Here is a 27,898-nt window from a genome sequence, read left to right as displayed (position 1 = left end):
TCTCTTTGTTTTTTGTCACTGAGTATGTTACTCAGTATATCACTGAGCTGGCCCAGGAGCTTCCAGGGACTTTCTTGTCTATGCCCCTGACTTCACCATAGAGACACTGGGATTATAGACATATGCTACCGTTTCCAGACTTACATGGGTTCTGGGGATTCGAACTCAGGTCTTCATACTTGCATGGTAAGCTATCTCCCCACCTCCTTGTTCTACTTGGCCCAACATTTATAACCCTTTTCTCTGACCACAGAGTGAGAAGAAACAAACAAACACCAAAAGCAGCCATGCAGTACACCCGAGTGCGCACGCACGTGTGTAAGCACATGCACATAGACATATACCTACCAGGATCAGCCATGAGCTCCCTCCAGCCCTTAAGAGAGGAGGAGAGGAAGGTGAGTGCCATATATCATTTCTCTCCAAACAAGCAATGTCCTTTTTGCCCAGAGTGGGATGGGGGTGGTCTGCAGCCATGACTGGCTTCGAGAAGGAGCCCCTCTGGCCCATATTTCACAGATACCCCAGACAGAACTGCTGTCAAAAGCACTGTCTAATTTCCTCCCTGACTGCCGGCCCGGATCCCCCCACAAAGAAGGGCATTGTATCCTCCCCTGCACCCTTGGCATCCGCTGGGAGACTCGGGGGAGGGGATTTGGGGGATGAAGGCCCCGCATCCTGTGCCACAGCCCTTAGAAGGGTCACAAATTCTTGAGTTGAAAGAGCTTGGTCCTGGCTGAGGGTCCTCCATCCTTCTCCATCCTCTCATAGTCCTGTTAGGCACTGCAAGGCTCTGACCGGAGCCCTGAGAGGCCCTAAAAATTAACTCAAAACAGGCTGAGTCCCATGCTCTCCCACAAGAGACGGAAGCTTCACACTTACTTCCCACAGCTGTGGGGAGACTCGCCCACGTGGCAAGGTCTCTACACCACTGTCGAGATCTATTACAAGGTGGTTATTTGGGAAAGACTCATGGGATCCCAGACAGCAGAGCCCTGGGAAGACAGAGGGAAGGGAAAGCGGCCTGGAGAGAGACGACAGTGACTGAGTGAGCAGCTGACAGACTTTTTGGGAGGATGCTGCTAGTCAGCATTTTGGGGCCTTTACTCTCTCCTTTGGAGCCTGTCCTGGCACTCGCTCTAGAGACCAGGCTGGCCTCGAACTCACAGAGATCCACCTGCCTCTGCCTTACTCTCTCCTTCTTACCAAGGGCCATCACCAAAGAAGCTGCCTCTCCCTAGGCCTCACTGGTTGGTTGTAAGTCTAAATGAGGAGAGGCAAGGAGCAGAGCTCATGCCCACTAAAGGCCCTCTCTGAGCCGGGTGCTGTGCTAGATTGTACAGATGTGACCCTGCCATCCTTGAGGCAGCCTGGCTTTGCTTCCACTTATCTGTCTGCCTCCATTCACTGTACCCAAGACTTACAGGCAGTCAATATTAGGGAAATACTATCGGGAAATTATTGATTCTCATCCTCACATTGCCATAAATACAGTATGACCTCTAAGTACCACAACCTCTACGGGCTTACAGATAGGGAAACTGAGGCTCAGGGAAGGTAGATGACTTTATGAAGACCACACAGTTCAGTACATTCAGAGCCTGTGCTGGTCCCTAAGCCTGTCAGTCTGGAGGTTCGAGCGTGTGTGTGTGTGTGTGTGTGTGTGTGTGTGTGTGTGTGTGTGTGTGTGTGTGCCTCTGTGTGTGTGCCTCTGTGTGTGTGTGTGTGTGTGTGTGTGTGTGTGTGTGTGTGTGTGTGTGTGTGTCCATGTGTACATGAAAGGTGGGAGCTGAGGGGGAAGGCAAAGAAGTATTTGGGTTTCTCTGCCTACAGCGCAGAATGTGAAAGGAAAATAACTGAAGCCAGCTTGCTCCCCCAGACAGCCACAGGCTCAGACACAAGCCTGCAGCTCTCTAGCCAGGTGCACTAGGTGCTTTAGAAAGGATTTGTGTTCCTGGAAAACTGGGTTTAAATCACCTTTAAGAGCACAAAGAAAACCATCCTTGTAGCCACCAGGGAACCTGCAATGTGATCCAGGAACCCTTCAGAAAACATGGGTTTGCTTCCCTCAAGCATGACATCTGTTTGGTGATAGAAACCAATGTCAGCCAAGGAGAGCTCTGACTCCATGGTGGGTGCCCTTCTCAGTCCCAGCTCAGCCTGCTGCCTTCCTAGTCATGCTGGAGTTAAGCCCAGCCGCAGGCCCCAGCTCTAGGGACAGCCTGGAATTTTGAGCCAGCAGCTCCAGTGAGGAAATTAATAAAGACAAGCTCTCGCAGCCAGAACCATGGTGAGAGACGAGTTAGGTCATGTCTCTCTGTGTTCAATCGGATATGACTCCCAACCCTGATGTCACCTTTAAGTTATTAAGCATCACCCTTCCAGATGTGTGGAAATGGTTGACAAGCCTCTTATCAGGCATTGCTCCTGAGGCTTGTCGGTGGCAGGGGTCAGGCCCTGGAAGCTGATTCTTTGCCAAGCATGGGTCAAAGGGAAAAAGTCTTGTCCTAACTTCAGACAGCAATGGGAAGGTGAACAAGTTATTGGCAGAGATTCTTGGTCCCATGACTACAGTAAGAAAGAGTTCTCCTAGGCTGTAGAATCAGGCTGGTGTCCCCTCCCTAAGGGTTTGGTCTGCAGATTTGTGATCCTTGAAAGCCTGGACTGTGTCTCATTGTCTAACTGATCTTCAGATCATAGCTTCCAGTTAGTGGTCTATTTGTCTTGGAGCCAAGAAGCCAAGAACTAACACTAATTTAACAGTTTCTTCATCTATCCAGTCACATAGCCATTTATCCATCCATCCATCCATCCATCCATCCATCCATCCATCCATCCATCCATCCGCCCATGTTGCTGGAGTTTCTTGTCCTAGCCTGGTCCAGCTACCACTTCAGCCCCAAATAAGCACAAAAATGATTAAAAAGTTTAATTATTAAACTGTTAGCCGATGGCTAGGGCTTCTTATAGGCTAGCTCTGTCTTAAATATTAACCCATTTCTATAAATCTATGAATTTCCACATGGTCTAGGCTTACTGGAGAATGCCCAGATCTGTTACTCCTCTTTTGGCTACATGGCTTCCTTTTTCTGTGCCTCTCTGTCTCTCTCCCCAGCATCCTACTCGTCTTCTAGCTCCGTCTATCTTCCTGCCTCTACTGGACAGTGTTTCATTCATCAACCAATAAGAGAAACACATATACAGAAGGACGTTTCCCATCACACCCACCCATCCATCCATTCCTCTATTCATCCATTGGCTTATCCATCCCTCATCCATCCCTCATCCATCCATCCATCCATCCATCCATCCATCCATCATCCTATCTGTCCCTATACCTGTCTATCCATCTGTCCATTCGTATACAGTTTGCCCATCTATCAGTCTGTCCATCCATCATCTATTCATTTATCCATCTGTTTGTCCATCCATCCATTCCACTCCTATATTTTGATGCAGTGTGTTTCAGGAATCACACCAGTAGCTAGGGATAAAATGGTCAGAGAAATACATTCCCCTCCTTCCAAATAAAAGAATGATAGATTGAAATAGTGACCATAAATGCACAGACACAAGACAGGAAGACACAGATGAAGAGCAGCTACAGATGGCATAGCAGCATTAGAGGGGGGTGTGGGCTTGGGATCATTTTGAAGGTATATAAAAATGTGAATAGGTTTGGTGTTTGTGGGAAATGGATTTGAGGAGGGGCAGACAAGGAACAAAGAAACATGTGAGGTGGCCCAGAGAGTATGCAAGGACACTCACCTCACTAGTGACTGGCAGGGAGGTCTTAGCTGGCACAGGCTCCTTTGCATGGCTGGAGAGAACATAGCTCTTAATGGACAAGATTTCCATGCAAAAGTAGAGATCCAAGCCATGTACCAGGGATTATCTTGATTGTCAACTTGCTAGGATCTGGAATCATCTAGAGAACATGGAGCATGTTTGTGAGTGAGTTTCCAAAAAGAACTGAGGCGTGATGACCCACCCTGAGAGTGGACAGCACCTTCCAATGGATAGATCAAATATAGAAAGGCCGGGAGGGGTCATGTTGTCTGGCTGAGTGTGTATCTATGGCTGCTGCTGCTGCTGCTGCCACCCTCATCCTCCACTGACATCAGTTCAGTCTTTCATGGACTGAATGAATCTTCTGCACCTTCAGTGCAAGACTGGGGCTTTTGTGGATGGGGTAGCTACAGGATTCTCAGCTTTTCTAGCATCCCATTTCTCTCTCTCTCTCTCTCTCTCTCTCTCTCTCTCTCTCTCTCTCTTTCTCTCTCTCTCTCTCTTCTCTGAGGCAGGTTCTCAAGTAGCCCAGCTGGCCTTAAACTCTTGATGTAACCGAGGCTGGCCTTGAACTCCTGATCCTCCTGCCTCAGCCTCCCAAGTGCTGGGATTACAGGTAAATGCCGCCATACTCAGTGGGTGGTTTTACCAACATGAAGAGCAGTTGGCCCCAGCTACAGTTCATCCTGCATTGATCAATCAAAGGATGGAGAAGGAGATGGGCACAGGGAGTGTGCAAAAGAACCTGGAGAGCATTTGTGTGATGTGTATGCAAACCTTGATTTCACTGTCAGACTCCATAGACTTAGTCACTGTGAGGGTTTTTGAGGAATTACAACTCTCACAATGATTGATTATTTCTTCTGTTTCAGAAATGAATGCTGTTGGCCAACATTGGGCATTGCCCTCCAATTGAAAAGTAGTTGGGTCACTTTTACACAATTGCATTTATTTATTCGTGTGTGTGTGTGTGTGTGTGTGTGTGTGTGTGTGTGTGTGTGCACGCTCGCGCGCACACACACACGTGCATGTACCATAGTGAGCATGTGGGGGGTCAGAGGACAACTTGCAGGAGTCAGCTCCCTCTTGCCATGTGGGTCTTGGAGACCAAATTTAGATTGTCAGACTTGGTGGCAAGGGCTTTCATTCACTGAACTGTATCACCAGCCTATTTTGCTATAATTTCTAATTCTTCTCTGTGTGTGTGCAGGTGTATGTATGTGAACCTGTGTGTAGGTGCACACACATGTGGAAACAAGAGGATAACCTCAGGTGTCATTTCCTGGGCACTATCCACTTAAATTTCTTTTTAATTTCTATTTTATGTGTGTGGGTATTTGCCTGCATGTATGTGTGTGCACTGTGTGACAACTCAAGGAGGCCAGAGGAGGTGTTGGATCCGCAGAACTGGAGTTACAGATGGCTGTGAGCCATATGTGGGTGTTGGAAATCAAATCTGGGTCCTCTGGAAGAGCAGCCAGTGTTCTTAACCACTGAGCCATCTCTCCAGCCCCACTTTTTTTCTCCTCCAACAAAGTCTCTCACTGTCTGGAAAATCACCAAGTAGAATAGCTTGAGCTGGAGAGGGGGAGGGGAGGGAGAGGGGGAGGGGGAGGGGGAGAATGGATGCATGTTGGTGTGCAAGAGGACATCAGATCCCCTGGTGCTGGCGTTAAGGCAGCTGTGCACTACCTGAGCCTGATGTCTGTGCTGGGAACTGAACTCTGTCCTTTGAAAGAGCAGCAAGCGCTCCTAGTCCCTGAGCCATCTCTCCAGCCTGGCACCCACTTTTTGAAGAACCTGTGGGAGGAGTTTTGGTCTAAGTGACTTCTCTCTTTCCTCCTAGACACTGTCTGGGTCATCATTACATGGGAATCAGGATTACACATGAGATCCATGGCTCCAAATTCTATAAATAAAAAGTCTGGAAACCTTGCATTTTTTGTTGATTTATTTCTCTGAGGATTTTCTTACAACGTGAATCGACCTTGCACAATTAGCTTGATGTAATCTTAGAAAGAAAAAGAAAAAAACATGAAGTATACTTGAGAGGAAAAATGATACACGCTCTAACCTGCCATCCCGGTTGACAATCATTTTCCACAGCTTTGTATTGGGGGGGGACTGGGGGTTATTTTTCAACATTCATGATCAAATCTATATGCAAGAAATTAAAATACTTGCTGACCTCCTGCAACATAAGCTGGGACTGGGAGACCCAGCATCTCATGCTGAGGCACATAGGAGTCTCTTCCAAGGCTGCTGTTGCCCAAGGCTCTTTGCCCACCAACCCTTGCAGCAGCACCCTTAGAAGCTGGGTCTGAGGTCTGAGCTGTGCATGTGTGTGAACCTGGGACTTCTCACAAAACAGCCTTTGGGAACACCCAGGATAGGCCAAGAGGCATCCCATGGAGGCAGAGGGACTGCTTTCCTGCCCTCGTTTGTACTCAGAGTCCTTGGAGAGCACAGGGGACTGCAGCCTTAGGACTTTCTCTCCCTGAGGTCCACATGTCTAGGTCATGCCCATCCATCAGCTCTTGTGTTATCCTCTGCATCCTTAGATACAGGCGCCACTTTCTAGCCTTCAGCTCAATGGTGTGAACATCTGGAGAGGGTTTTTCTTTCACAAGTCACCAGCTGGTACCAAGGAAGGAATTCTGCACAGGCCAGATGGGGGCCAGACCCAGAGGAGACCTTGATGTAGGAGGAGGATGGCAGGGGGTGTGGGTAGCAGCCAAGAGACCCAGAAAAAGTGTGTCCCAAATGCTGTGCCTAGATTTCCCCAGACCAGCAGGCACAGTGGAGCTCAAGAGACTGTGGGAAGCTGAAGTCCTGGGGAAGGGGTTACAACCTCTGGGGAATTCAAGGGTCCCACATGCTGGGAGGCTTCTCTGGATTGGTCCAGAAGAGGCGATGGTGGGGCTGGGTGGAGGGAGGAGGAGGGGGGTTCAGTCTCTCTTGCGTTTTGGTTTTTGGAGCACCTCACTCTGAAGTTGGAGAAGCTGCAGAGTCCCCATCCTCTGGGTCCTGCTCATGAGGGGACACAGGCTGACCCCCCTTCACACGCTTCCACTTCATTCTCCGGTTCTGGAACCACACTTTGACCTGAGGGAAGAAAGAAAGGAGTAGGGTCACTCCAGGACCAGGGTGACCCCTCTCCATGCTGTAGCTCAAGTAGGTCCAAGATCTGGAGTCCTCACCTGTTGCTCTCCACCTGCCATGGATCCAGGGAGGGAGAGGGAAGAGAGAACACACAGATCTGCCCAGATGTGGCATTCCCGCGTCTCCAGATGTCAGGCAGAGCGGGGGAGTCTCTGAAAATTGCTCTGCTTTGCCCCTCCTTTTATGTGTCCTGCCAGCTCCTTGACCACAGGCCCCCAATCTCCCAGCCTCTATTCCCCAAAGGACTAAGAACAGAACTATCGGCCTCATCCTTCCACACTGACAAATCACCTTTTCGTTTCTATAGCTCTGATTAACACATTTCTTAAAAAAGATCTGACCTTCGTTATCACATGATGTTAGCATTATGATCCCATTGCAGAGATGGAAACCCAGAGGTCACAGGGGCCAGGATGTGGCTGGCAGAGGCAGGATTTGAATCTAAGCCTTCTGATTCAAAACCCAACACCCTTGCAGAGCATGTTAGCAACTGGAGACTGCCATTAAATGCTGTTATTACCTGTGTCATGACACACAAAAGCAGGTGTGATGCTTCAAGGAAATGCCCAAGCCAAGGGCCAGTGAACTTGTCCTCAGTGTCCCAGGACCCAGCTGTATATCTGGGAACTAATTCAGATGCAGATTCTCAGTTCTACTCATTATTACTGCAAATTTGTTCCCTGGAATCTAGATTTTTACCCTTTTTTTTTTTTTTAAATTGGATCTCATGTAGCTCAGGCTGGCCTTGAATTCATTATGCAGCTAAAGATGGCCTTGAACGTATGGTCCTCTAACTTCAGCCTCCCCAGTGTGCTGGCATTACAGACATGATACCATGCCCTGTTTGTGATGTGGGGATTAAACCCAGGGCTTCCTGCATGCTAGGCAAACACTCTACCCGTGAGCTACATCCCCAGCCCCATCTTTTTTTTTTTTTTTTTTTTTGGTTTTTCGAGACAGGGTTTCTTTGTGTGGCTTTGAAGCCTATCCTGGCACTATCTCTGGAGACCAGGCTAGCCTCGAACTCACAGAGATCTGCCTGCCTCTGCCTCCCGAGTGCTGGGATTAAAGGTGTGCGCCACCAACGTCCGGTCCCAGCACATCTTTTGATTTCCTTGAAGATAGTTCCTTAGGCTGGACTCAGTGCCCTGTGCCCAGGGTAGCCTTGAGCTCACAATCCTCCTGTCTCTACCTCCCAAGTGCTGGGGTTTACAGGTAGGTGCCACAACACTTGGTTTTCAGAATCTCCATTTGAACAGTTGCCTAGGTGAATCGGAGGCAAATGCTGGTTCAAGTTTGGGGGAAATCAGATCTCAGCTGTTCTAATCCTTGGTCACATGAGAGTTACCTGGGAGGCCTTTGAAAACCTGGGCTGCCTAAGTTCCATCCCAGACCAATTACAGTCACCTCCATGAGTAGAACTCTGATAATTCTCCCTGAGATGGTTGATTGTCAGGCACAGTAGTGGTTGAGAACCACTGGCTGGGTAGAGGAAAGGAACGGTGTTCAGGCAGGGGCCATGTAACGGGAGATGAATGGACAGCAGAGAAGCTCTGACAAGCCAGGGACCCCACCTGCCGCTCTGAAAGGTCCAGGTTGACTGCGATCTCGTATCTACGCAGCCTGGTCAGGTAGTTATGGTGGGCGAACTCAGCCTCTAGCTCCCGCAACTGCTCCTTGGTGAAGGCGGTCCTTTCCTTCCGGGCCTTGCTGCTACCTTCCGGTTTTCCTCCATTCTCCTGGTTGTCTGTGAAGAGAAGGCCCCAAATGGAGGAGACATGAATGAGCCGCCAGGGACTCAGTTCCCTTCCATTAGTCCGTTAAATAGCTGGGCAGCATTCTGTGGCATCTGTCATTCTTTTTTTTTATGATTTATTTAACTTTATTTTATGTGCATTGGTGTGAACTCAAGTTACAGACAGTTTGTGAGCTGCCATATGGGTGCTGAGAATTGAACCCAGGACCTCTGGAAGAGCAGTCAGTGCTCTTAACCTCTGAGCCATCTCTCCAGCCCCAGCCTCTGTCATTCTTAAGATGCTCAAGAAATATTTTTAGTCCCAGTCTCAGGTGCATTCAGAACCCCCTCCCCCTAACACACCCACAAGATTTCTCCAAGGCACATGAAACTGGGCTTGACTGAAGTCTCTGTACCCAGTTAGTGCTAAAAGCTGAAGCATCGCCCACCCCAACCCCACAGCAACCTGTTTTGACAAGCCCTCCTGATCATTCCGGTGCAGGGTCAAGGTTATACACCACTGCTTTAAGACCAGATTGCTGGAATATTCCCTGGGCCCCAGCAGTGTCAACGGGACAGGGAAGCTGGTCATACACACTGGAGTCTGCTCCAGAAGGGCAAGTCTGGAGAACCTTCTGGAACTCTTGGGCTTCTGTTAGACATAGGGGTTCAGTCCTGACCCATGACAGGGCCAGGAAACAGTGTCCCTACCTGCATTTGCTTCATCCTCTCCACACTAATCCAACTGAGTGGTTTCAGTATTGATCATGTTTTACAGACCAAACACAAGAATGAATTCACCTAATTGCTAAGTGGGGGAGGACCCAGGCGATTTGATTCATACACTGTCCCAGTATGAGATAGTTTTGTTCACAGTTCACAGACTGTGAAGTCTGGTGCAGATGGACAGACTGCATCTAGAATGAAAAGGCCTTCCTATTTCAAGAACTGGCTGCTGGCTGTGCCTCTCCGTTGACAGCTGTAGTGACAGAGGCCATAGGCAGGGGACGAACACATCTGTAGAATTAACTAACAACTAACAAGACTGGACAGTCAACTGCCACAGGAACCCTTCCTGCCTGGGCAGGGGGACATAAGACATCGGGCTTTCTCTTCCATACCTCTTTTTAGTCTTGGAGACCCTGGGTCAGGAAATATGTTTTATGCGAGCTGTGCTCTATCTAATTACATTGGTACACACCTAGCTGAGGTCCTTAGTCCTCAGAGACTTTGAGCACCTGCAGGAAAGGATGCAGGCCCGATGAGTCAGGCAAGGGAAAGCACTACACCCTCAGCTTCGAAGCCAACTTGTGGAGATGGCTGGGGACCCCACTTGAACCCTGAGATCCCATTTGTAACTCTGATCCTGGCTGCTTCCCCTCTCAGGCAACCTGTTTGTACTTTAGGTTTTTTTTTTTAGCTGTCATCTCCTCATCCGGCTGTCTGGGCTGGGGAGAAACCAGGAGGGTGGCTGGAAGTCACAGGAGTGGGGTGGGGGAGGGCGCTCACCTCCCAATGGGGTCCACGGTGGAGTCCCCCCACAGGCTAAGGGAGGGGGTGAGCCAGCCACTGGCTCCTGGCCAGAAAAGGTGGGCCCAGACCCGTCATGGATGCTGGAGCAGCCGCAGCGTGGTCTGGACTGGAAGGATGTGCAGCCCCGGGGCGGGTCCCCTAGGAGTCCTCTGGCCTTGGCCACTGCCAGCGCCACTAACCCTCCTGGCGGCAAGCCCGGCAGTGTCGGTCACGAAGCAGCGGATGCGAAGGCCTCCCCAAGTACATCTCAGCCAGTTGAGGCCAGGAAGCTGGGGAACCCCTGTCCCGGGGCCACGGATTTTCCCAGCCCCTCTTTGTCGCAGTTGCAGGGAGTGGATGGGCCAGGGGAGTTTTAATGGGGATTCAATCTCAACTGATCTTTTTCCCAAGAAAGTGGAGAAAATAAAGCACCTACTTTCAAAGCTAATCTTTTTAAAGACAGAATTTCATGTTCGGGCTGGCCTCAAGCTTGAACGGCAGTGGAAGAATTCATCTTCCTGCCTCCACTTCTCAAGTGCTGGGTCAATGCACCATGCCTGGCTTGCCAAGGCTATACTCTCAAAAAACGCAACACAGGAATCTTGGTTTCCATGTCTTCGGGAAGACCTGGATAAACTAATGTGTGTGGGAATGCTCTTAAAACCTAAGTTATAGGGCAAACATCAAGATATTAATTGTTCCAATGTTTCAGTTCCATGAGACGCTGTTATTGAAAAAAAATCTGGGATGGGACTAATAAAAGTTGACTTTTTCTCATCTGTTTATTTTTCTCAGACAGGGTCAATTCACGATGCCCAGATTTGTCTCAAAATGGTGATTCTCTTGCTTCAGCCTTCTCAGTGCCAGCATGTGTGGCTGACAGCTGGCATGCTCTCTGCAGTCAGATGGGCCCACGCCCTCAATCTCCATCAAAGCCCCACTGCCAGCGGCTACTCTGATCACCCCTGTTTCTTGGCATGGTTGTGTGGATTAGCCCAGATTCTCTGTCAATGCTCTCTTTTAGCTTGTGACCACTTTTCAAGCATAGAAGAGGCCTGAGAGCTTACCTAGCAGTGGTTAAGTGAGAGAAGAGAGATTTGAATCCAGATCCCCCTGAGTAAAGCCAAGGTTCTCAACCCTGACCTCAGGTCTCCATCTTCAGGCCGGATACACCCAGGCAGGGCAGGGCCTGGAAACGGAGCATAGCCTGTCATCACTTCTGTGGTTCCTCAAGTCACTACTTTTATTTCTATCCACATCCACCTTTCCCCAGGCCTGCCTCTGAGTGCACCATACCTCATGGAACAATGCCTATGCCCCTAAGTCCTGAACACAACCCTTCCTAGAAAGAAGATCTGGGAGAGAGGGAGGGGACCCCTTTGAAGCTGTTGTGGACAGATTGCAATGGAGACAGGCCCTCTCCTGCATCTCACTGTTCAAATTTGGGTTCTGACATTTCAATGCATCATTCCTCCCACAATGAGGACGCTTGTGTCCCTGATCAATTTCCCAGAGCAGGACAAACTCTTTTCATTATCACAGATAATAAGATGGCCAGAAGTAGGAGCAAGAGCGTGGGAATTTGTGTTGCAACAGTATGAAAAAGCCTGCAACATTTTAGCATGACAAGATGTGTGAGACCTCCCCTGACTCTCCCAGCCTGAGGTACAGTTGGCAGGCTCAGATTCACACACAGTTCATGTGCACAGTACTGCATTCAAGGAACTTATGCATCCTGGTCATAGAGTACAGCATTCTTTTTTTTTAATGTTGTATACGTGGGTGTTTTGCTTGCATGTATGTTTGTGTACCGTGTGTACCTGATGCCCACGGAGGCCCGAAGAGGACATTATTCCTTGGAACTGCAGTTACAGGAGGGTGCAAGCCTCCATGTAGATGCTAGGAAACGAGCTCTGGTCCTCTGCTCATAGCCCCTAATCCATCTCTAGCCCCTAGACAGTGTATCTCTGTTGAGAGTCTCCTGCCTTCCCCTTTCTGGATCTGTCTCTCTGAATATAAAATAATAGGATTAGATGGGATCCTCATTCTAATGAAGAACTGATGTCAGCGTGCTTGCCCAAGTCATGAGCTCGCTTCCCCTAATTCCTTTCCTTTTCCTCACTGGCCTGGAGGAACTGGAGGCCCTTCCAGCCTTAGACACTCTTGTTTAGCCTGTCGTTTTTGCCCCCTTGAGTCACAGCTGGTGTTTTGCTCATTGTTTTGTCCCAAACCACATTCTCATCTTTCCATGGCCCTCAGCCCAAAGATCAGAATACCCCAGGGAGTTTCTCTTCTGCATGCAGAGCTTCTGCTCCTGGCCCAGGGGAGGGAGGAGCATCCTGACCTCAGATGAGACTCCTTGCAGTTCTTCAAGCCTCAGTTTCCTCATTTCAAAAAAAAAAAAAAAAAGAGAATAGCTACATCCATCATGAGCATAAGGCTTCTCAGAAAGCAAAATGAGACTGGTGACAAGTTATCCAGCTAGATGATGCTTGGCACACAGTTGAGCCTGTCTGAAAGAATTGGCAGGAGACATCCTGTTGGACATGATGCTTGCAAGACGATTTCATAGGCCTAGAGAAGGTGATCAGGGGGTACCACATCCCCAGATCTGTGTACAAAGAATGCATTCATGCATACCTGCCTACCTCTCCTCCCTCCCTCGGTCCCTCGGTCCCTCCCTCCCTCCATCCTTCTTTTCCTTCCTTTTCAAGACGGGAAACAGGGCATGGGCTGTCCCAGAGCTCACTATGTATCTCAAACTGTCCTTGTATTTATGTTGAACCTTCCACCTCAGCTTCCCAAGAATGGGAAATACAGGCAGAAGCTAAGGGTGACTTTCAAACATCTGTCTTTGGAGCCCCCTTTTCCCATCTCCACTTCTTTTCCATAGGTCAGCAGCTGTGGCCACTATCAGCTGCTATTGCTAGAGCCTTCCATGGGACTCAGGCACTGTAACAGAGTAACTATCCACTGTTCAGGACGGTGGAGGGAGGAGGTGAGCACACTGCCAGCTTCCTCTGTGGTAGTGAGGAGCTGCCCCCACCCCACCAATTGCACAGCTCTCAGATCAAGCAGAACCACAGGGGAGACTCAGTAGTGCCCAAAGAAATGCAAACAGGATGTATGTGTGATTGCGGCTCCCACCACGGGCTTTTACATCAGCCTGGGGAGATCATTTCAGAAGTAGCTGTCAGACCTGGCAGTGTTTCCTGAAGCCAGCAGACGGCCTTATCAGGGTGACCGAGAGGGTAGACAGACTCAGGGGAACACGCCTCTGCTCCCAACTCTACAGCACCATTTTGCACAATTTCTAACAGGTCAGGCAGAACGCATTATGCTCTATATTCAAATAGCATTTCTCCGTGAATAAAGGATTTCTTTCTCCCAGACAGAAACTTCTTTTGGGCTTTCAAATGGACACCTGGATCACAGAATGGTGGAGCAGGAAGAAAAGGGGACTTGGGGATGATCTTATGCCATTTGCTGATTTTACAGATGAGCAGAGGGACTTAAAGGGGTCTGCCTATGGACACACAGCAAGTTAGTGGTAGCATGGGGCCCAGAACTCAGGTCTCCTTGATAGGAAGTCATTTACATAGAGGTCAGTCTGCTTCTTGTTATAGTCTCTCACTGGTAATGTTATTTTTTTTTTCTTTTGTAGTGCTATGGACAGAACACAGAGCTCATATGTATCAGGCAAGTGCTTTTCCACTGAGCCACACCCCAGCCTCTCCTGTTAGTTATTCTGTGAGGCAGGAAAGATATACATGAGCCCATTGAACAGATAAAGAGATTAAGGCCCCAAAACCACATGGCTTGTCTCAGGGGTCAGTTTAAGGCGACAGTCATTTGTCACATTATCTCAGGGAAAGATGAGCAGAGAGGCTGTGTACTTCAAAGTGTTCTGGGGACAATGTCTGGGTCAGGGTCTAGGTGTGCCTCAGTGGGACTCCCCAGGGAGGAGAAAGGAAAGATCTATTTGGGGTGATACCTGGGCAAGCCCTCTGGAAGAGGAGTCTGTGGTTCCCTGGGCTGTCTCAAAGCAGATAATTGGCCACACCCCTCGGGTCTGATACCTTTAGCTGCAGAAGGAGAATAGAAAGTCCCCCAAAGCAGGTAGAGACAGTGAGAGGCCAGCTACATGTTCACATCTGGGACCTGCCTGTCTTCCTGAGCTCAGCTTGGCTTTTTCACCAAGTGCTACACCATCCCAATGTCTAGGCCCCACCATAACCCTGAAGGTGCGTGAAAAGACATGAAACCAGGTGGTGGGGCCAGGGAATTTACAGCAGGGAGGGAGCATCAGATCCTTCTGGGACCGAATGTCTGGTGCCAGGGTAGTCTTCACTGAGAGTCCCTGCTGGGATGGAGAGAGGAGGACCAGGTAGGCTGTGAGGGGCTGTGGAGATTATAGAAGAGCCCAAAGTGCAGTGAGCTGAAGGATGGGTGCAGCAGGGGGCGGTGATGGCAATGGAGGTGGGAGCATCATCACTCGCGCGCGTGTGTGTGTGTGTGTGTGTGTGTGTGTGTGTGTGTGTGTGTGTGTGTGTACTGCGTACGTGCGTGCGTGCGTGCGTTGTGCGTATGTATCTTCCCCACCCCACCACCTTGAGCATATTTCTAGAGAACAGGCCCAGGTCCTCACAAACCAGGTGAACATTTTGTCACTAAGCTACATCCACAGCCTGGGGAACAGCTTTTGAGATGAACTGGAAAGGCACAGGCAGTGCTGGGCTTTGTGTTTTTAAGTTTCAGATGTCATCATTTGCTGTCACCAAAGGAAGTGTGGGCTTCAGGACCCAGGGCCACTGCCCACACAGTTCCTTTACACTTGAGAGCAAAGAAAACAGGAAAATACCACAAAACAGTCAAGGATGGGGTGTGTCCAGGCCAGAGGCAGAGAAATGGGTAGGGAGGACCAGTGTGAGGGTAAAGAGGGAACTAGGTAGGGTAAGGGGCTGCCTCCAGCGCCAGCAAGGAACATAAGAGCTGCTTCTAAATCAGTCCCTCCTCCCTGCATCCAGGTGTCCCTGGTTTTTCCAAGCCAGAGTGACAGGCCAGTAAGCAAGCAGCCTCTGAGTTCTACCCTGCCACGATGGTGGACAGCCCTAAGGCCGCCCTTTGGCTGGCCTTTTCATGGCCTAAGGGTTCTTTAGACCTTCCCATCTTAGATGGTCAGCAGGATCTACTGCCTCAGCAGGAACCTACTCTTTCTAGAACTTTGCAGCTGTGCCTGGTCAGGGTCAGGTGCAGGATTTTGTGCTCAGGTCTCTGAGTTCAGACAGGGGGTGAGGGAGGGCACTGTCTGGATCCTGGTCTGTTTTTCAGAGTAAGAACAGGGCAGTAACTGTAACTAAGAAGCAAGGGACACCCCGAGGGACACTGGCAAAGTATAGAGTTGCTCTCTCCTCCCACACTGGCCATGCAGGGCCCTAAGGTTTCTCCTTGCTGGGGGTTCTGGGTCTGAGATGGATTAAGAGGAGCAGCAAAAGCTACACATCCCGCAAAACTCTTCCTGCTCAGCACAGTTCACTGCAGTGACAGATCACCAGTGAACCCAAGAACCGAGTGGGCCTGGCTGAGAGCAGATGGCAATGGCTCTGACCCAGCTCAGGTCACTGTACACAGTCACCCAGGATGCAGCCTGCCCGAGGGAGAGACTGTGAAGAGAGAAGGGTGCTTTGGCTCATCTGACCCTCAGCCCCATGGAGGGTCCTTCAGTCAGCCCAGCTCACATATTTATGCACCTTGACTCTGGGTCGGTTTTAGGATTGAAGTTTGTTGCTTTGGAAAACACCCTCATAGGCGAGACTCCCAGAGTCCTGACACATTTCAGACACAGGATGGACTCCTTCATGCCAGGCAGCACGGCATGCTCTCAGAGAGAGGGCAAGACAATAAAGAGTAAATGACTGAATGAAGGAAGGAAGGAATGCTAGGCTGCAGTTAAGTAGGCATTAAGAGAGCGCCTCCTGTGTGCAAACGTTGTCACCAGGAAGGCCTAACAGTGGAATCTGACCTCCTTCTGGCCCTCTGGATCGTTCCATTTGAGGGAAGATGTAGAGTCACAGGCGTCTGTAAGTGACTCTGGATGCAAGGCCAACTGGGGTTGATGACATGATGACACCATGGAGCTAGGAATATGGCACAGTCCAAGAGTGAAACGAGGGAGGTCAAGAAAAAATTCTTGCTGGGAGTGGTGGCACACACCTTTAATTCCAGCACTTGGGAGGCAGAGGCAGGGGAATCTCTGAGTTCTAGGCTAGTCAGGGCTACCGAATGAGACCCTATCTTAAAGAGAGAGAGAGAGAGAGAGAGAGAGAGAGAGAGAGAGAGAGAGAGAGAGAGAGAGAATTCTTGGATGCTCATAATGGAAGGAAATGACCTCAGCCCAATAAAGTCCCTACATGATGAAAAGTTCGCCACTAGTATCATACTCAGTGAAAACACTCAAGCTTCCCCTCCAAGATAAGGAGCAGGGTAAAGACACCCATCCGTGCCACATCCAGTAAGATAGCACTGGAAGTCTCAGACAAAGACATCAGGCCAGAAAAGAAATGTAAAATGAAACAAGGGGCTGGAGAGATGACACAGCCATGAAAAGCACTTTTTGCTTTTGCAGAGGTCCTGTTTTCAGTTCCCAGCACCCACGTGGTGGCTCACAACTAACTGTAACTCCAGATCCAGGGACTCTGACGCCCTCTTCTGGCCTACACACACACTGCACACACATGGTGCACAGATATACATGCAGACAAAATACCCATACACAAAAAAGTAAAAATTTAAAAAAATGTTTTTAAAAAAACAAGCAAGGTAAAATTATCTTCACAGATGCCACAGCCTTGCATGGTGGGAAATGTTAAGGGTCCCACAAGCAGCAAGAACTTAGAGTTGATAAATTCATCAAGGTTGTAAAAGAGAATAGTGAGGTCACTGTGTCTAAATGTATGAACAACCCCAAAAGGAAGTTAAAGTAATATCATCAAAAGTACTTAGGAATAAGTTGAACTAAAGAGACCAAGGAACTATATCCCAAAAGCCATGAGATGTTGCTGGAAGAAATTAAACATGAATAAACAGAAAGACATTGTGTTCACAGACTAGAAGACAATATTGTTAAAATGTCTACACTCTGCAGAGCACCATAGCAAATTCAATATAAAGCCTGTCAAAATCCCAATGACATTTGGAACCATAAACAAATCTTAAGTTCATTTTTTAACATGGCCCTAAATAGTTTATTTAACTTTATTTTTATGTGTATTGGTGTGAATGTGTCAGATCTCCTGGAAGTGGAGTTACAGACAGTTGTGAGCTGCCAGGTGGGTGCTGGGAATTGAACCTGTGTCCTCTGAAAGAGCAGTCAGTGCTCCTAACCTCTGAGCCACCTCTCCAGCCCCCAAATCTTAAATTCTTATGAAAATGGAATGTCAAAGGACTCCAAATTGCCAAGATAATCTTCAGAAGGAAAGAGAACTGGGGGCCTTGGGCCTTCTAATTTCAGAACATATTATAAAGCTATGAGGCTCAACTGAAATTAAGACAGCAGAGTGGGATAGAGAAGGGAGGCTGGAAGTTAATCCTCAGTAGGTGGCCAAGGCTAAGCAATGGGAAGTAATAACAGCTCTGCAACAAATGGTAAGGGGGAAACTATATACACTCTCGAGCTCACACATGCTCACACACACACAAATGGTGCTGAAATTCCACTAAAGTCAGAAACAAGACAAGGCTGTCCACTCTCTCCGTATCCATTCAATATAGTATTTGATGTTCTAGCTAGAGCAACAAGACAAATGAAAATCAAGAGGCTGCAGATTGGAAAGGAAGAAGTCAAAGTATCTTTATTTGCAGATGATATGATAGTCTACGTAAGTGATCCCCAAAAATTCTACCAGGGAACTCCTACAGCTGATAAACACATTTAGTGACGTGGCTGAATACAAGAATAACTCAAAAACATCAGTAGCCTTCCTATATGCAAATGACAAATTGCACACCTTTAGTCCTAGCACTCAGGAGCTAGAGGAAGCCAGATCTCTGTGAGTTCGAAGCCAGACTGGTCTACAGGGCGAGTTCCAGGACAGCCAAGGCTACACAGAGAAGCCCTGTTTTGAAAAACCAACCAACCAACCAAACAAACAAACAACAAATAATAGATGGGCTGAGAAAGGATAGCTAAAACAATCCTGCACAATAAAAAAACTTCCAGAGGTATCACCATCCCAGACTTCAAGCTCTACTACAGAGCTATAGAAAAAAAAAACAAACAAACTGCATGGTATTGGCATAAAACAGACAGGTTGATCAATGCAATGGAACCAAAGACATAAATCCATATACCTATGGATACCTATTTTTTTTGACAAAGAAGACAAAATTATACAGTGGAAAAAAAGAAAACATCTTCAACAAATGGTGCTGGTGTAACTGGATTTTGGCATGTAGAAGAATGCAAATAGATCCATATCTATCAACATGTACAAAACTCAAGTACAAGTAGATCAAAGACCTTAACATACATCCAGATATCCTGAACCTGATAGAAGAGAAAGTGGGGAATAGCCTTGAACACATTGGTACAGGAACAACTTCCTGAACAGAACACTGATAACACAGGCACTAAGATCAACAATCAATAAATGGACCTCATAAAACTGAAAAGCTTCTGTAAGGCAAAGGACACTGTCATTAGGACAAACGGGCAGCCTACAGATTGGAAAAAGATCTTCACCAAGCCCACATTTGACAGAGGGCTAATTTCAAAAATACATAAAGAATCCAAGAAACGAGACATCAACAAACCAAATAATCCAATTAAAAATGGGGTACAGATATAAACAGAATTCTCAACAGAACAATCTCCAATGTCTGAGAAACACTTACAGAAATGTTCAACATCCTTATCTGCCAGGGAAGTGCAAAACAAAATGAATTTGAGATTCCATCTTACAGAGTGACTGAGGTAAAAACCACAAGTGACACCTCATGCCGACAAGGACGTGAAGCAAAGGGAACTTCCTCCCCTGCTGGCGGAAGTGCAAACTGTACACCCACTGTGGAAACCAATATGGCAGAATCTCAGAATTGGGAATTGATGTACCTCAAGTCCCAGCTATGCCACTCCTGGGCATATACCCAAAGGATGCTCCATCCTACCACAAGGACACATGTTCAGTTATGTTCATGCGGCTTTATTCATAGTAACCAGAGACTGGAAACAACCTAAATGCCCCTTAACTGAAGAACGAATAAAGAAAATATAGTACATTCACACAATAGAAGATTACTCAACTACTAAAACAAATGTTATGAAACTTTCAGTCAAATGGATGGAACTAGAAAAAGAAATCATCCCAAGTGAGGTAACTCAGACCCAGAGAAAAAAAACATGGTATGCACTCACTCATAAGTGAATATTAGCTATAAAGTAAAGGGTAACTATGCTATAATCCACAGACCCTTAGGTACTAGGTAACAAAGAGAGCTCAATCGGGACACATGAATCTCCCTGGGAAGGGCAATATAGAATAGACATCTCAAGTGGATGATAGGGTAAGGTGGGGATGGGAACACGAGGGACCAGGTGAGGGGAGGATGGGGGGAGAGAGTACTAGAAGAGATGACTGGAATTGGGAGGCATCTTAAGAAAGAGTTAGAAACCTAGTGCAATGGAAACTTCCAGGAATCTACCAGAGTGACCCTAGCTAAGACCCCTAGCGACGGGGGATATGCAGCCTGAACCAGCCATCTCCTATAACCAGACAAGACTTCCAGTGGAAAGATCGGGAAGCAGACTAGACACAGAACCTTCGACCTACAATTTGTCCTGCCTACAAGATGTGCTGGGGTAAAGGTAGGGCAGGAATTGTGCTAGTGTTCAACCAATGACTGGTCCAGCTTGAGACCCATGCCATGAGAGGGAGCCACCCCTGATATTTCTGGGCCAGGACCCAGAAGTCCAGAGGCCCAGGATAGAACCAAATAGGACTGGTAAAACAAAGAAAAAGTCAATGAAATGATTCCTAATGATATTCTGCTATACTCATAGATTGGTGCCTAGCCCAATTGTCATCAGAGAAACTTCATCCAGCACCTGACAGAAACAGATGCAGACCCACAGCCAAACATTAGGTGGAGCTTGGGGAATCCTGTGGAAGAGGGAGAGGAAAGATTATAGACGCCAAAGGGATCAAGGACATCACAAGAAAACCCACATAATCAACTAATCTGGTCTCATAGGGGCTCACAGAGACTGAACTGACAAGCAGGGAGCCTGCGTGGGACTGACCTAAGCACTCTGTATATATGTTACAGTTGTGTAACTTGGTCTTCTTGTGACTCCTAATAGCAGGAGCAGGGCTGACCCTTTTGCCTGCTTTTGGGACCCTTTATTCTTGCTGGGTTGCCTCATCTAGCCTTAATACAAGGGGAGGTGTCTAATCTTACTGCAACTTTGATATGCCATGTTTGATATCCATGGGAGGCCTGCCCTTTTCTGGAGAGAAATGGAGGAGGAGTCGATACGGGCGACAGAGGGGAGGTAGGAGGGGGAGGGACTGAAAGGAGAAGAAGGGGAGGAAACTGTAGTCAGGATATAAAAATAATAATTAAAAAAATGACTGCAGTGAGAGAAAAAAATGGTGCTGAGGCCTTACCCCACATCAAATAAAAATGAATAAGATGGGTTAAGACCCAAATGCAACTCCTACAAATATAAAACTCCCTGGGGGAAGGTGAGGGCCAAATCTTTATGACTTTGGATTTGGCCATGTCTTTTTTGATAGATCCCCAAAACACAGGCAACAAAAGCAAAAACAAAACAAACAATAACAACAACAACAACAATAACAAAAACCCCGGTGCTGTGGAATAATCCTTGAACACTGTGAAGATGTGCTGCTCGCATTGGTTTAATAAAAAGACAATTGGCCAATAGCTAGGCAGGAAGAGGTCAGGCATGAGAGCCAGACTGAGAGAGCGATGGGAATAAGAAGGGTGAAGTGGCCAGGCAGATGCAGGGGAAACAGGACATGTACAAAATGAGGTGACAAGCCACGAGCCATGGGATATAGCAAGTAAAGGAATAAAAATGGATTAATTCAAGAGGCTAGGTAGTAACAAGCCTAAGCTATTGGCCGAGCACTTATAATTAATAATAAGTTTCTGTATGGTTATTTGAGAGCTGGCTGGTGGGACAGAAAAGTCCACCTATAAAACACGGTAAGGGAGATGGCTCAGGGGGTGGTGGCACTTGTTGCCAAGCCTGAGGACCTGAGTTCCATCCTCTGGACCTACATGGTCAAGGAGACCTGACTCCAGCAAGTTGTCCTCCAGCTCCCGCATCCATTCTGTGACACACCTGTGCCCCCACCCCTACCCCACCACCACCCCATGCATAGGGAAGGAGGGTTGCAATCAAACAAAACCAGAAAGCAAAAAGTGTTGTCTAAGATGTGAAGAGACTAGAACTCTCGAGATGCACTATTGAGGGGACTACAAAATGGCACACTTGCTAGGACAAAAAGTCTGAAGGTCCTCAGAAAATTAAACACAGGCCTGGAGAAATGGCTCAGCAGTACTTGCTGAGCAGCCATGAGGACTGAAGTCTGGACCCCAGCAGCCAGATAACAAGCCGAGAATCTTGCAAATGCCTGGACCTCTAGGTCTGAGGGAACTGACCGCCCCTTCTGGCTACCTAACATACAGGTACATGCGCATATGTGCACTCACACACACATGCACACAGATTTTTTTTAATAATAAATATAGAAAAACCATATCTCCCAACAGTTCTACTTGTGAGTGTGCATCTGAAATGAAAAACAAAAAATAGTGAAAATACAGGGTCAAAGAGATACATGTACACGTTTCCTGAGGCATTATTCATAATTGCCTAGTGATGGGAGCAGCCTAAAAGTCTACCAACAGGCGAACAGATAAGGGCGATGTGGCAAGAACACACAACGGAACACTACTCGTTCTTAAAAGGAAGAAACTCTGGGCATGTGCTACAATGTCAATGAAACCTTGAGGACTGACCAGTTCAGCAAGTATGGACCCCATATGAGTCCTAGCCTCAGAGTGGAATAAGACAGTAACAAAAAAGACAACTGTTTCGTGAGTCCATGTATGAGGTACCTATAACTCCCAAACTCTTACTGGGAGTCAAGTAGCCGCCAGGAGTTTGGGGGAATCTAATCCAAAGAGAAGCTCCATTTTGCAAGAAGAAATGATTCTGGAAATAAGAATCCATCTGTGGTTGGTTGCTATACAAGGTCATTTCAAAATCGTAGAGATGCCAAATTTTCTGTTGTGTGTTTTGGACCACAAGAATTAAAAAAGACTTCCAAAACATCGTCCGCGTTAAGAAATCTCAGTCAAGTCCCTTTACAAAGCTGCAAGCAACAGCCAGGAAACTGGCTCAGGTTCTAGAACCACATTACAATCTAAAGCTTCCCTATTTGTTTTGAAACAGTTCTGTGTAGCTCAGGCTAGCCTCAACTTTGCCATCCTCCTATCCCAGCTTGCTGGGATTTCAGGTGTGGTTACCATGTGGCAAAGTTGAAGCTTTCTAACTATGATACTTTTTGGTATCATAGTCACTGACATGATGCTGTGTACAGTTATAGCCACAGGTTTTAAACAGAGAGAAAATATGATCAGAAAGGCTCACTTTTGAGCTGGATATTAAAATATGTAGACTGGGGGACAGGAAACACCAGGGCAAAGGGGCCAAGTCAGGGAGGAAAGAGGAAAAGGCAGGGTGTGTGGTGAGGCCAGCACAAGGTGTGACTCGGTAGGAATGGAGGGAGTAAGGGAGAGACAAGACTGAGGAAAGTGAGAGAGGAGGGAGCAGAGAGGAGAGAGAGAGTGGGAGAGAGAGAGAGAGAGAGAGAGAGAGAGAGAGAGAGAGAGAGAGAGAGAGAGAGAATAATGAAGGTTGGAGAGACGCCCTTAGAGGATAGAGTTCCAGGCAGGACCAGGTCCCAGGACCCGCAGGACCAGGCGCTGAAGGAAGCTGAGGCTGACAAAGGCGCTGCGTGGCCAACTGAAGATGGTGGCCTTCGGACTCAGGGCGCCTAGTGCTGCTCCCAGGCAGAGAGGCAGCCGCGCTGGTCACACGCAACCTTCCCTTGAACCCTGTCAGGAAGCCACCAAGAAATCTCTCATTCCCATAAATTAAAGACGATTACAGTAGTATCCTGACAGTTTAGGGGAAAACAGCACAGTGGCTTCACAGCTGTCCCTGCCAGTAGAGGACTTTAGCAACCCAGGCCAGGGCTGGGGGTAAGTAAGATAAGATTGCACTGCGGGTCTCCAGAGACCTCGTAGGGTGGAGGAGGGGCTTTCTTGTCTTTTACAGAGTTAGCCTCTGCTTCCAAGGGGAGCAAGGTGAGGGGGGGGGGGGCTCTGGTGATAGACATGGGAGCATAGTCTGTGGCTGGAGCCTCCTGGGCCAGCCAGTGTGAGACACAATTTAACACCCAACCTTACCCCTACCTCCACAGCTCTGATTGAAGCACTAATTGATCACTACTGGAGTTTAGAACAAAAAGATTGCAAGAAGTTCATATATCCCACCGACCCAGGAATCTCCTGCCTCCACCTCCTAGGTGTTGGGATACCAGGCATTCACTATGACATCTTATTTATGAAGGTATTGGGGATCAAACCTTCAGGCATGCTCCTGTACTCTACCGGCTGAGCTCCACCCCCAGCTCTCATCCTGTATCCTTAAGCAGTTGTTCTCAACCTTCCTAATGCTGAAACCCTTTAATACAGTTCCTCCTGTTGTGGTGACCCCCAACCCTAAAATTATTTTCATTGCTAACTTCGTAACTGTAATTTTGCTACTATTAAGAATTGTAATGTAAATGTTTGTGTTTTCTGGTGGTCTTAGGTGACTGCTAAGAAAAGAATTGTTGACACCCCAATGGAGTCGAAACCCACAGGCTGAGAACCACTGTTCTAAAGGCTTAAGTTCAGGAAATATGGACTTGATACCAGCCACAGCTGCCATGGGGCTTTCATTATGCCCCAGAAGCAATGTCAATTGTTTAGATCGCTGCACTTAACCTTCCCAGCTGCTCTAGGTGTTAAGTAACATTGTTACAGTCCCATTTCTCAGATCCGGAAGAAGAGACTGCAAGAAGGTAACAGCTTTCCCGAAGTTGCAATGACCCTATCCTTCCAGCTACCTGACAATGAAGCACAGTGGTCCAGGCTGGTCAACTTCCCTGGACTGGCACCCCAAACCCCAGCAATCAATATAAGCAATACTTGACTACATTGGGAAGTAGAGACATCAAGAAGTTCAAGGCTAGCCTTGGTACGTAGTGAGTCTGAGGCCAACCTGACCTACCTGAGACCCAGTCTCAAATAAACAAAACAAAACAAACGAGAATCAAAATTAAATATCTGGGGATGTGGCTCGTAGGTAGAACCCTGGCCAGACATGCACCAGGCTCTAGGTTGGGTTCCCAGGCCCGGAACAGTAATCTATGACAAACAACAAAAAGCATTAATTAAAGGATCTGAGATGACGTCAGATCCTGGGGTAACTGGGGGCTTTTCTGTGGGTTTGTCTCTTTTGAAATTTCCAGGTTCTTTAGTCAGTTGTGAGCCTTGCCTGTGACAAACCCCCACCCCCACCCCCGCCCGTGAGGCCCTTAGGAAGCTGACCCTCCTGCCTCCTCCTTCCTCTGCAGTTAAATTCCAGCAGCAGACACACAAGCACCTGGGTAGTAAAGATCTCCCCACTGACCAGCCACATAGGATGGAGGGAAAGTCAGCCCACCCCGCCTCACTCCTGCTGCCTGTTTCCACTGCTGATCTGGAAGACGCCCAAGTGAGAGGACCCAGGGCCCCCATGAGTGACAATCTTTCTTTTTCTTTTCTTTTTTGCAGATTTTTTTTATTTGAATTAGAAACAAGATTGTTTTGCATGACAATCCCAGTTCCCTCCCCCTCCCCTCCTCACCTAACACCCCCCCTCAACTAGAACCCTACCTATCACATATCCTTTCTGCTCCCCCTGGTTGGTGAGACCTTCCATAGGGTGTCATCAGAGTCTATCGTATCCTTGAATGACAATCTTTCTAAGTCAGAGGCTGACTTTCTGATGAGCCACGCACATGCTCACTCTCTAAAGCCCTGCTATTGGCTACCTGCCAGAAGGGAAGATGGTCCATTGGGTTTTTCGGAGACTTCGCTTGAGCCCGGAAATCTCCCAGCTCCTTTCCCCACACCCTTGGCCCTCAGTCTACTGGAAAGTGGCTAGATGCTGCAAGATGCCAACAGAACTGGAGGAGCAAGAGTAACAGGCACTGCCAAGGAGAGACCTGTAGCCCCAGGTGGGACCGGTATCATCCGAATGATTCGCTCAGCTGAGTTAGAATGGTTGATCCCACCTGCTAGGTTTAATTAACCACTGGGGCTCTAAAGGGTCCCTTCCCTTAGCCACGAGGATGCACGGTGATCATCCCCACCCACTGTCAGTACATCTAGAAGGATCTTCAAACCTCGGGATCAGATACCATGTGAGAGCTGGGTGGGGACTTTTCTGAAGGTGTGCAGTTTGGAGCTCGTTTCACTTCTTAGAGGACCAAATCTGGTTTGTCTGATTTCCCAGACGAGAGACTTTCACCTCCAAAACAGAAAGGTCCAGGTTGACCTGGACTTCAAGATCTTTCTGCCTCAGTCTGTTGAGTCCTGGGATTATGGTCTTGTGACACTGTGTTCCTTCAAACGCTGTCTCCCTTTTCACAGTGTGGAATGGAGATGCCAACAAAACCTGAAGTCCCCATTTTGCAAACTTGTGGGACTCAAAACAAAAACAAAAAACAAAAACAAAAACAAAAAAACTGCTGAACGTAGTTCCCACCGCTTGGAATTTCCTTTCTTCACTCCATGCCCCCCCCCTTCACCTCAGAGCACACCCTCCTCTTCCTCTCAGCCTGAGTTTTCCAAAGACAAGATGTCTTTTCTAGGATCTAGTGCTCTGGCAAACAGTGGACACTCCGGATATGTCCACTAGGTCAAGGGGCTGACGAAGGGAAACCCAGCAAGTTCTCCTTTGTGCCTCCCCAATCTGATTGGGCACAGAGTGTTTCTTTATGCCGTCAGGTCACTGGGCAATACCCATCAGGAGTGTTGGGGGGCAGGGGCAGTTCGCTTTTTGGGCAAGGTCGGAGAGAAGGCAGGGGACCAGACAAAAGGTGACTAGGGGGTGGGTGGGCTCTATGGGAATATGAGAACCCAGGGAGGAAAGAAATGCTTTATCTCTGACCTCTGGGGCCATCTTTTTCATACTCCCTGACATGGCTGGACTTGACACTTGCCTCCATCCATCTGCCTCTCTGATTTTCCCAAGTCTGATGTGGTCCCCAAAGAGAACTCCTTGCTGCACAGACTTCCTTGAGGCCCCACCAGACCTTGTCAAGGTGAGCTGTCTGCTAAGTACAGGCACCACCTCTGTGTGGTGATACCTCTGGGCAGTTTGCTCCAAACCACACACACTCTCCCCCTCATCTCTCCCATCCCCGACACAGACCTGCTCCTCTGCCTCTGGGCTCCTGATATAGGGACCTGGGTCTCTCTCGGTGGACACCCAGACCCAGCCTCAGTCCTGACCCCCAAGCCTCAGTCCTGGCTGAATGATAAACTTCAGCTATGACTCTGGGACCATTTGGAGGCTACTAGAGTGTGGTGGTGGTGAGTCTGAGGCAGCCTAGCTCCATCTCATGTATCCTCCAAAACCTCCCTCACCCCATAATGCCATTTTCTCACACACATTCTTTGCAGAGACCCAGAAATGCTGGAGGAAAAAAAAAAAAAAACCATCACCAGAGAATTCTAGAACTCCTACAGTATAAGCCTTCTCCTACACTTCAGTAAGTTAGACAAAACTTTCTGAAGTTTACAGTAAGGGCCCCCGGGCTCTGAGAGGGCAAACAACTTGCCCAGGGTGACACAGTCAAGGAATGGTAAGTCCTTCCCACCACCTACCTGACCGTTCTTTTTTCCTTCTAGATGATTTCTTCTCCGGCTCACTGGCAGTGCTCCGAAGTACCATGTAGTCCTCACCGGATCCTCCCGTGCCCTCCACCAGGCCTGGGCTGCCGGCCCCCATCTCTCTGGCGCTCCCAGCTGGGCCTGGGTTGAGCCTTTGCCCAGCTTCAGAGATGGGGAAGTGCCAGTCAGGGGTCTGTGGGAAGGCAGGATGTTGCTCATTGAAGATGCGCTCGGCCCGGGGCAGGCTGTGTGGAGTGGCTGCCAGGCAGGAAGCAGAGAAGTCGGGGTATGCTGCTGTCGCTGGGAAATCTGACTTTTGGTGGAAGGAAAACGGGGTTGGTGGATAATGGGACAGCCCTGAAGTGCTGCTGCTTTCCGAGTGGGGGTTTCGGAGGCAGCCCCAGAGCGGGGCTGGGGGGTGGGGGTTCCTCACGCAGCTGTTGGCCACGGGATCCATCTGCTGTCTGCTGCTCGCCTCAGTCCGTTCAAAGGTATTTGCACTGCACTTTTTCTATTCAGAGTTTTGTAATTAAAAACAAAACAAAAGCCCAACTAAATAGTAGAGGAAAATGTTGAATGGAAAATTTACTCTAGGAACCAAAACAAAATTTTGCCTCCAAGTCTACAAACACGTGGGCAGCAACACACACGTGCATGCCCACACCTGTCTTTCTTTCC

At 48.2% G+C, this 27,898-nt stretch overlaps 1 protein-coding gene across 2 annotated transcripts; it reads right to left on the bottom strand.

The window, feature by feature from the left end:
* Positions 1-5,725: 5,725 nt before the first annotated feature.
* Positions 5,726-27,677, bottom strand: Meox1 (mesenchyme homeobox 1). Of its 2 annotated transcripts, XM_027427936.2 has the most exons (3): positions 27,215-27,677; positions 8,526-8,698; positions 5,726-6,894 (listed from the first exon to the last, which is right to left on the bottom strand). In XM_027427936.2, exons 1-3 carry the CDS (start codon positions 27,675-27,677, stop codon positions 6,772-6,774), a joined length of 759 nt encoding a protein of 252 aa, XP_027283737.1. In that variant the 3' UTR covers positions 5,726-6,771. The 2 variants fall into 2 exon arrangements, with proteins under 2 accessions (XP_027283737.1, XP_027283736.1); XM_027427935.2 differs by lacking the exon at positions 8,526-8,698.
* Between the last annotated feature and the right edge of the window lie 221 nt (positions 27,678-27,898).

The sequence above is a fragment of the Cricetulus griseus genome, chromosome 7, assembly GCF_003668045.3.
Source record: "Cricetulus griseus strain 17A/GY chromosome 7, alternate assembly CriGri-PICRH-1.0, whole genome shotgun sequence".
Taxonomy (NCBI): domain Eukaryota; kingdom Metazoa; phylum Chordata; class Mammalia; order Rodentia; family Cricetidae; genus Cricetulus; species Cricetulus griseus.
Note: the sequence above shows the minus strand (reverse complement) of the source record. Positions and strands in the feature narration are given on the sequence as shown.

Bases quoted from the DNA above. Each gene is read 5' to 3' on its own strand.
- Meox1 (XM_027427936.2), bottom strand. From the start codon at position 27,677: ATGGATCCCGTGGCCAACAGCTGCGTGAGGAACCCCCACCCCCCAGCC. The intron at 8,699-27,214 runs GTAGGTGGTGGG...TTCTCTTCACAG, and splicing joins AAGGAAAAAAGAACGGTCAG to ACAACCAGGAGAATGGAGGA. The intron at 6,895-8,525 runs GTGGGGTCCCTG...TTCTTCCCTCAG, and splicing joins TGGACCTTTCAGAGCGGCAG to GTCAAAGTGTGGTTCCAGAA.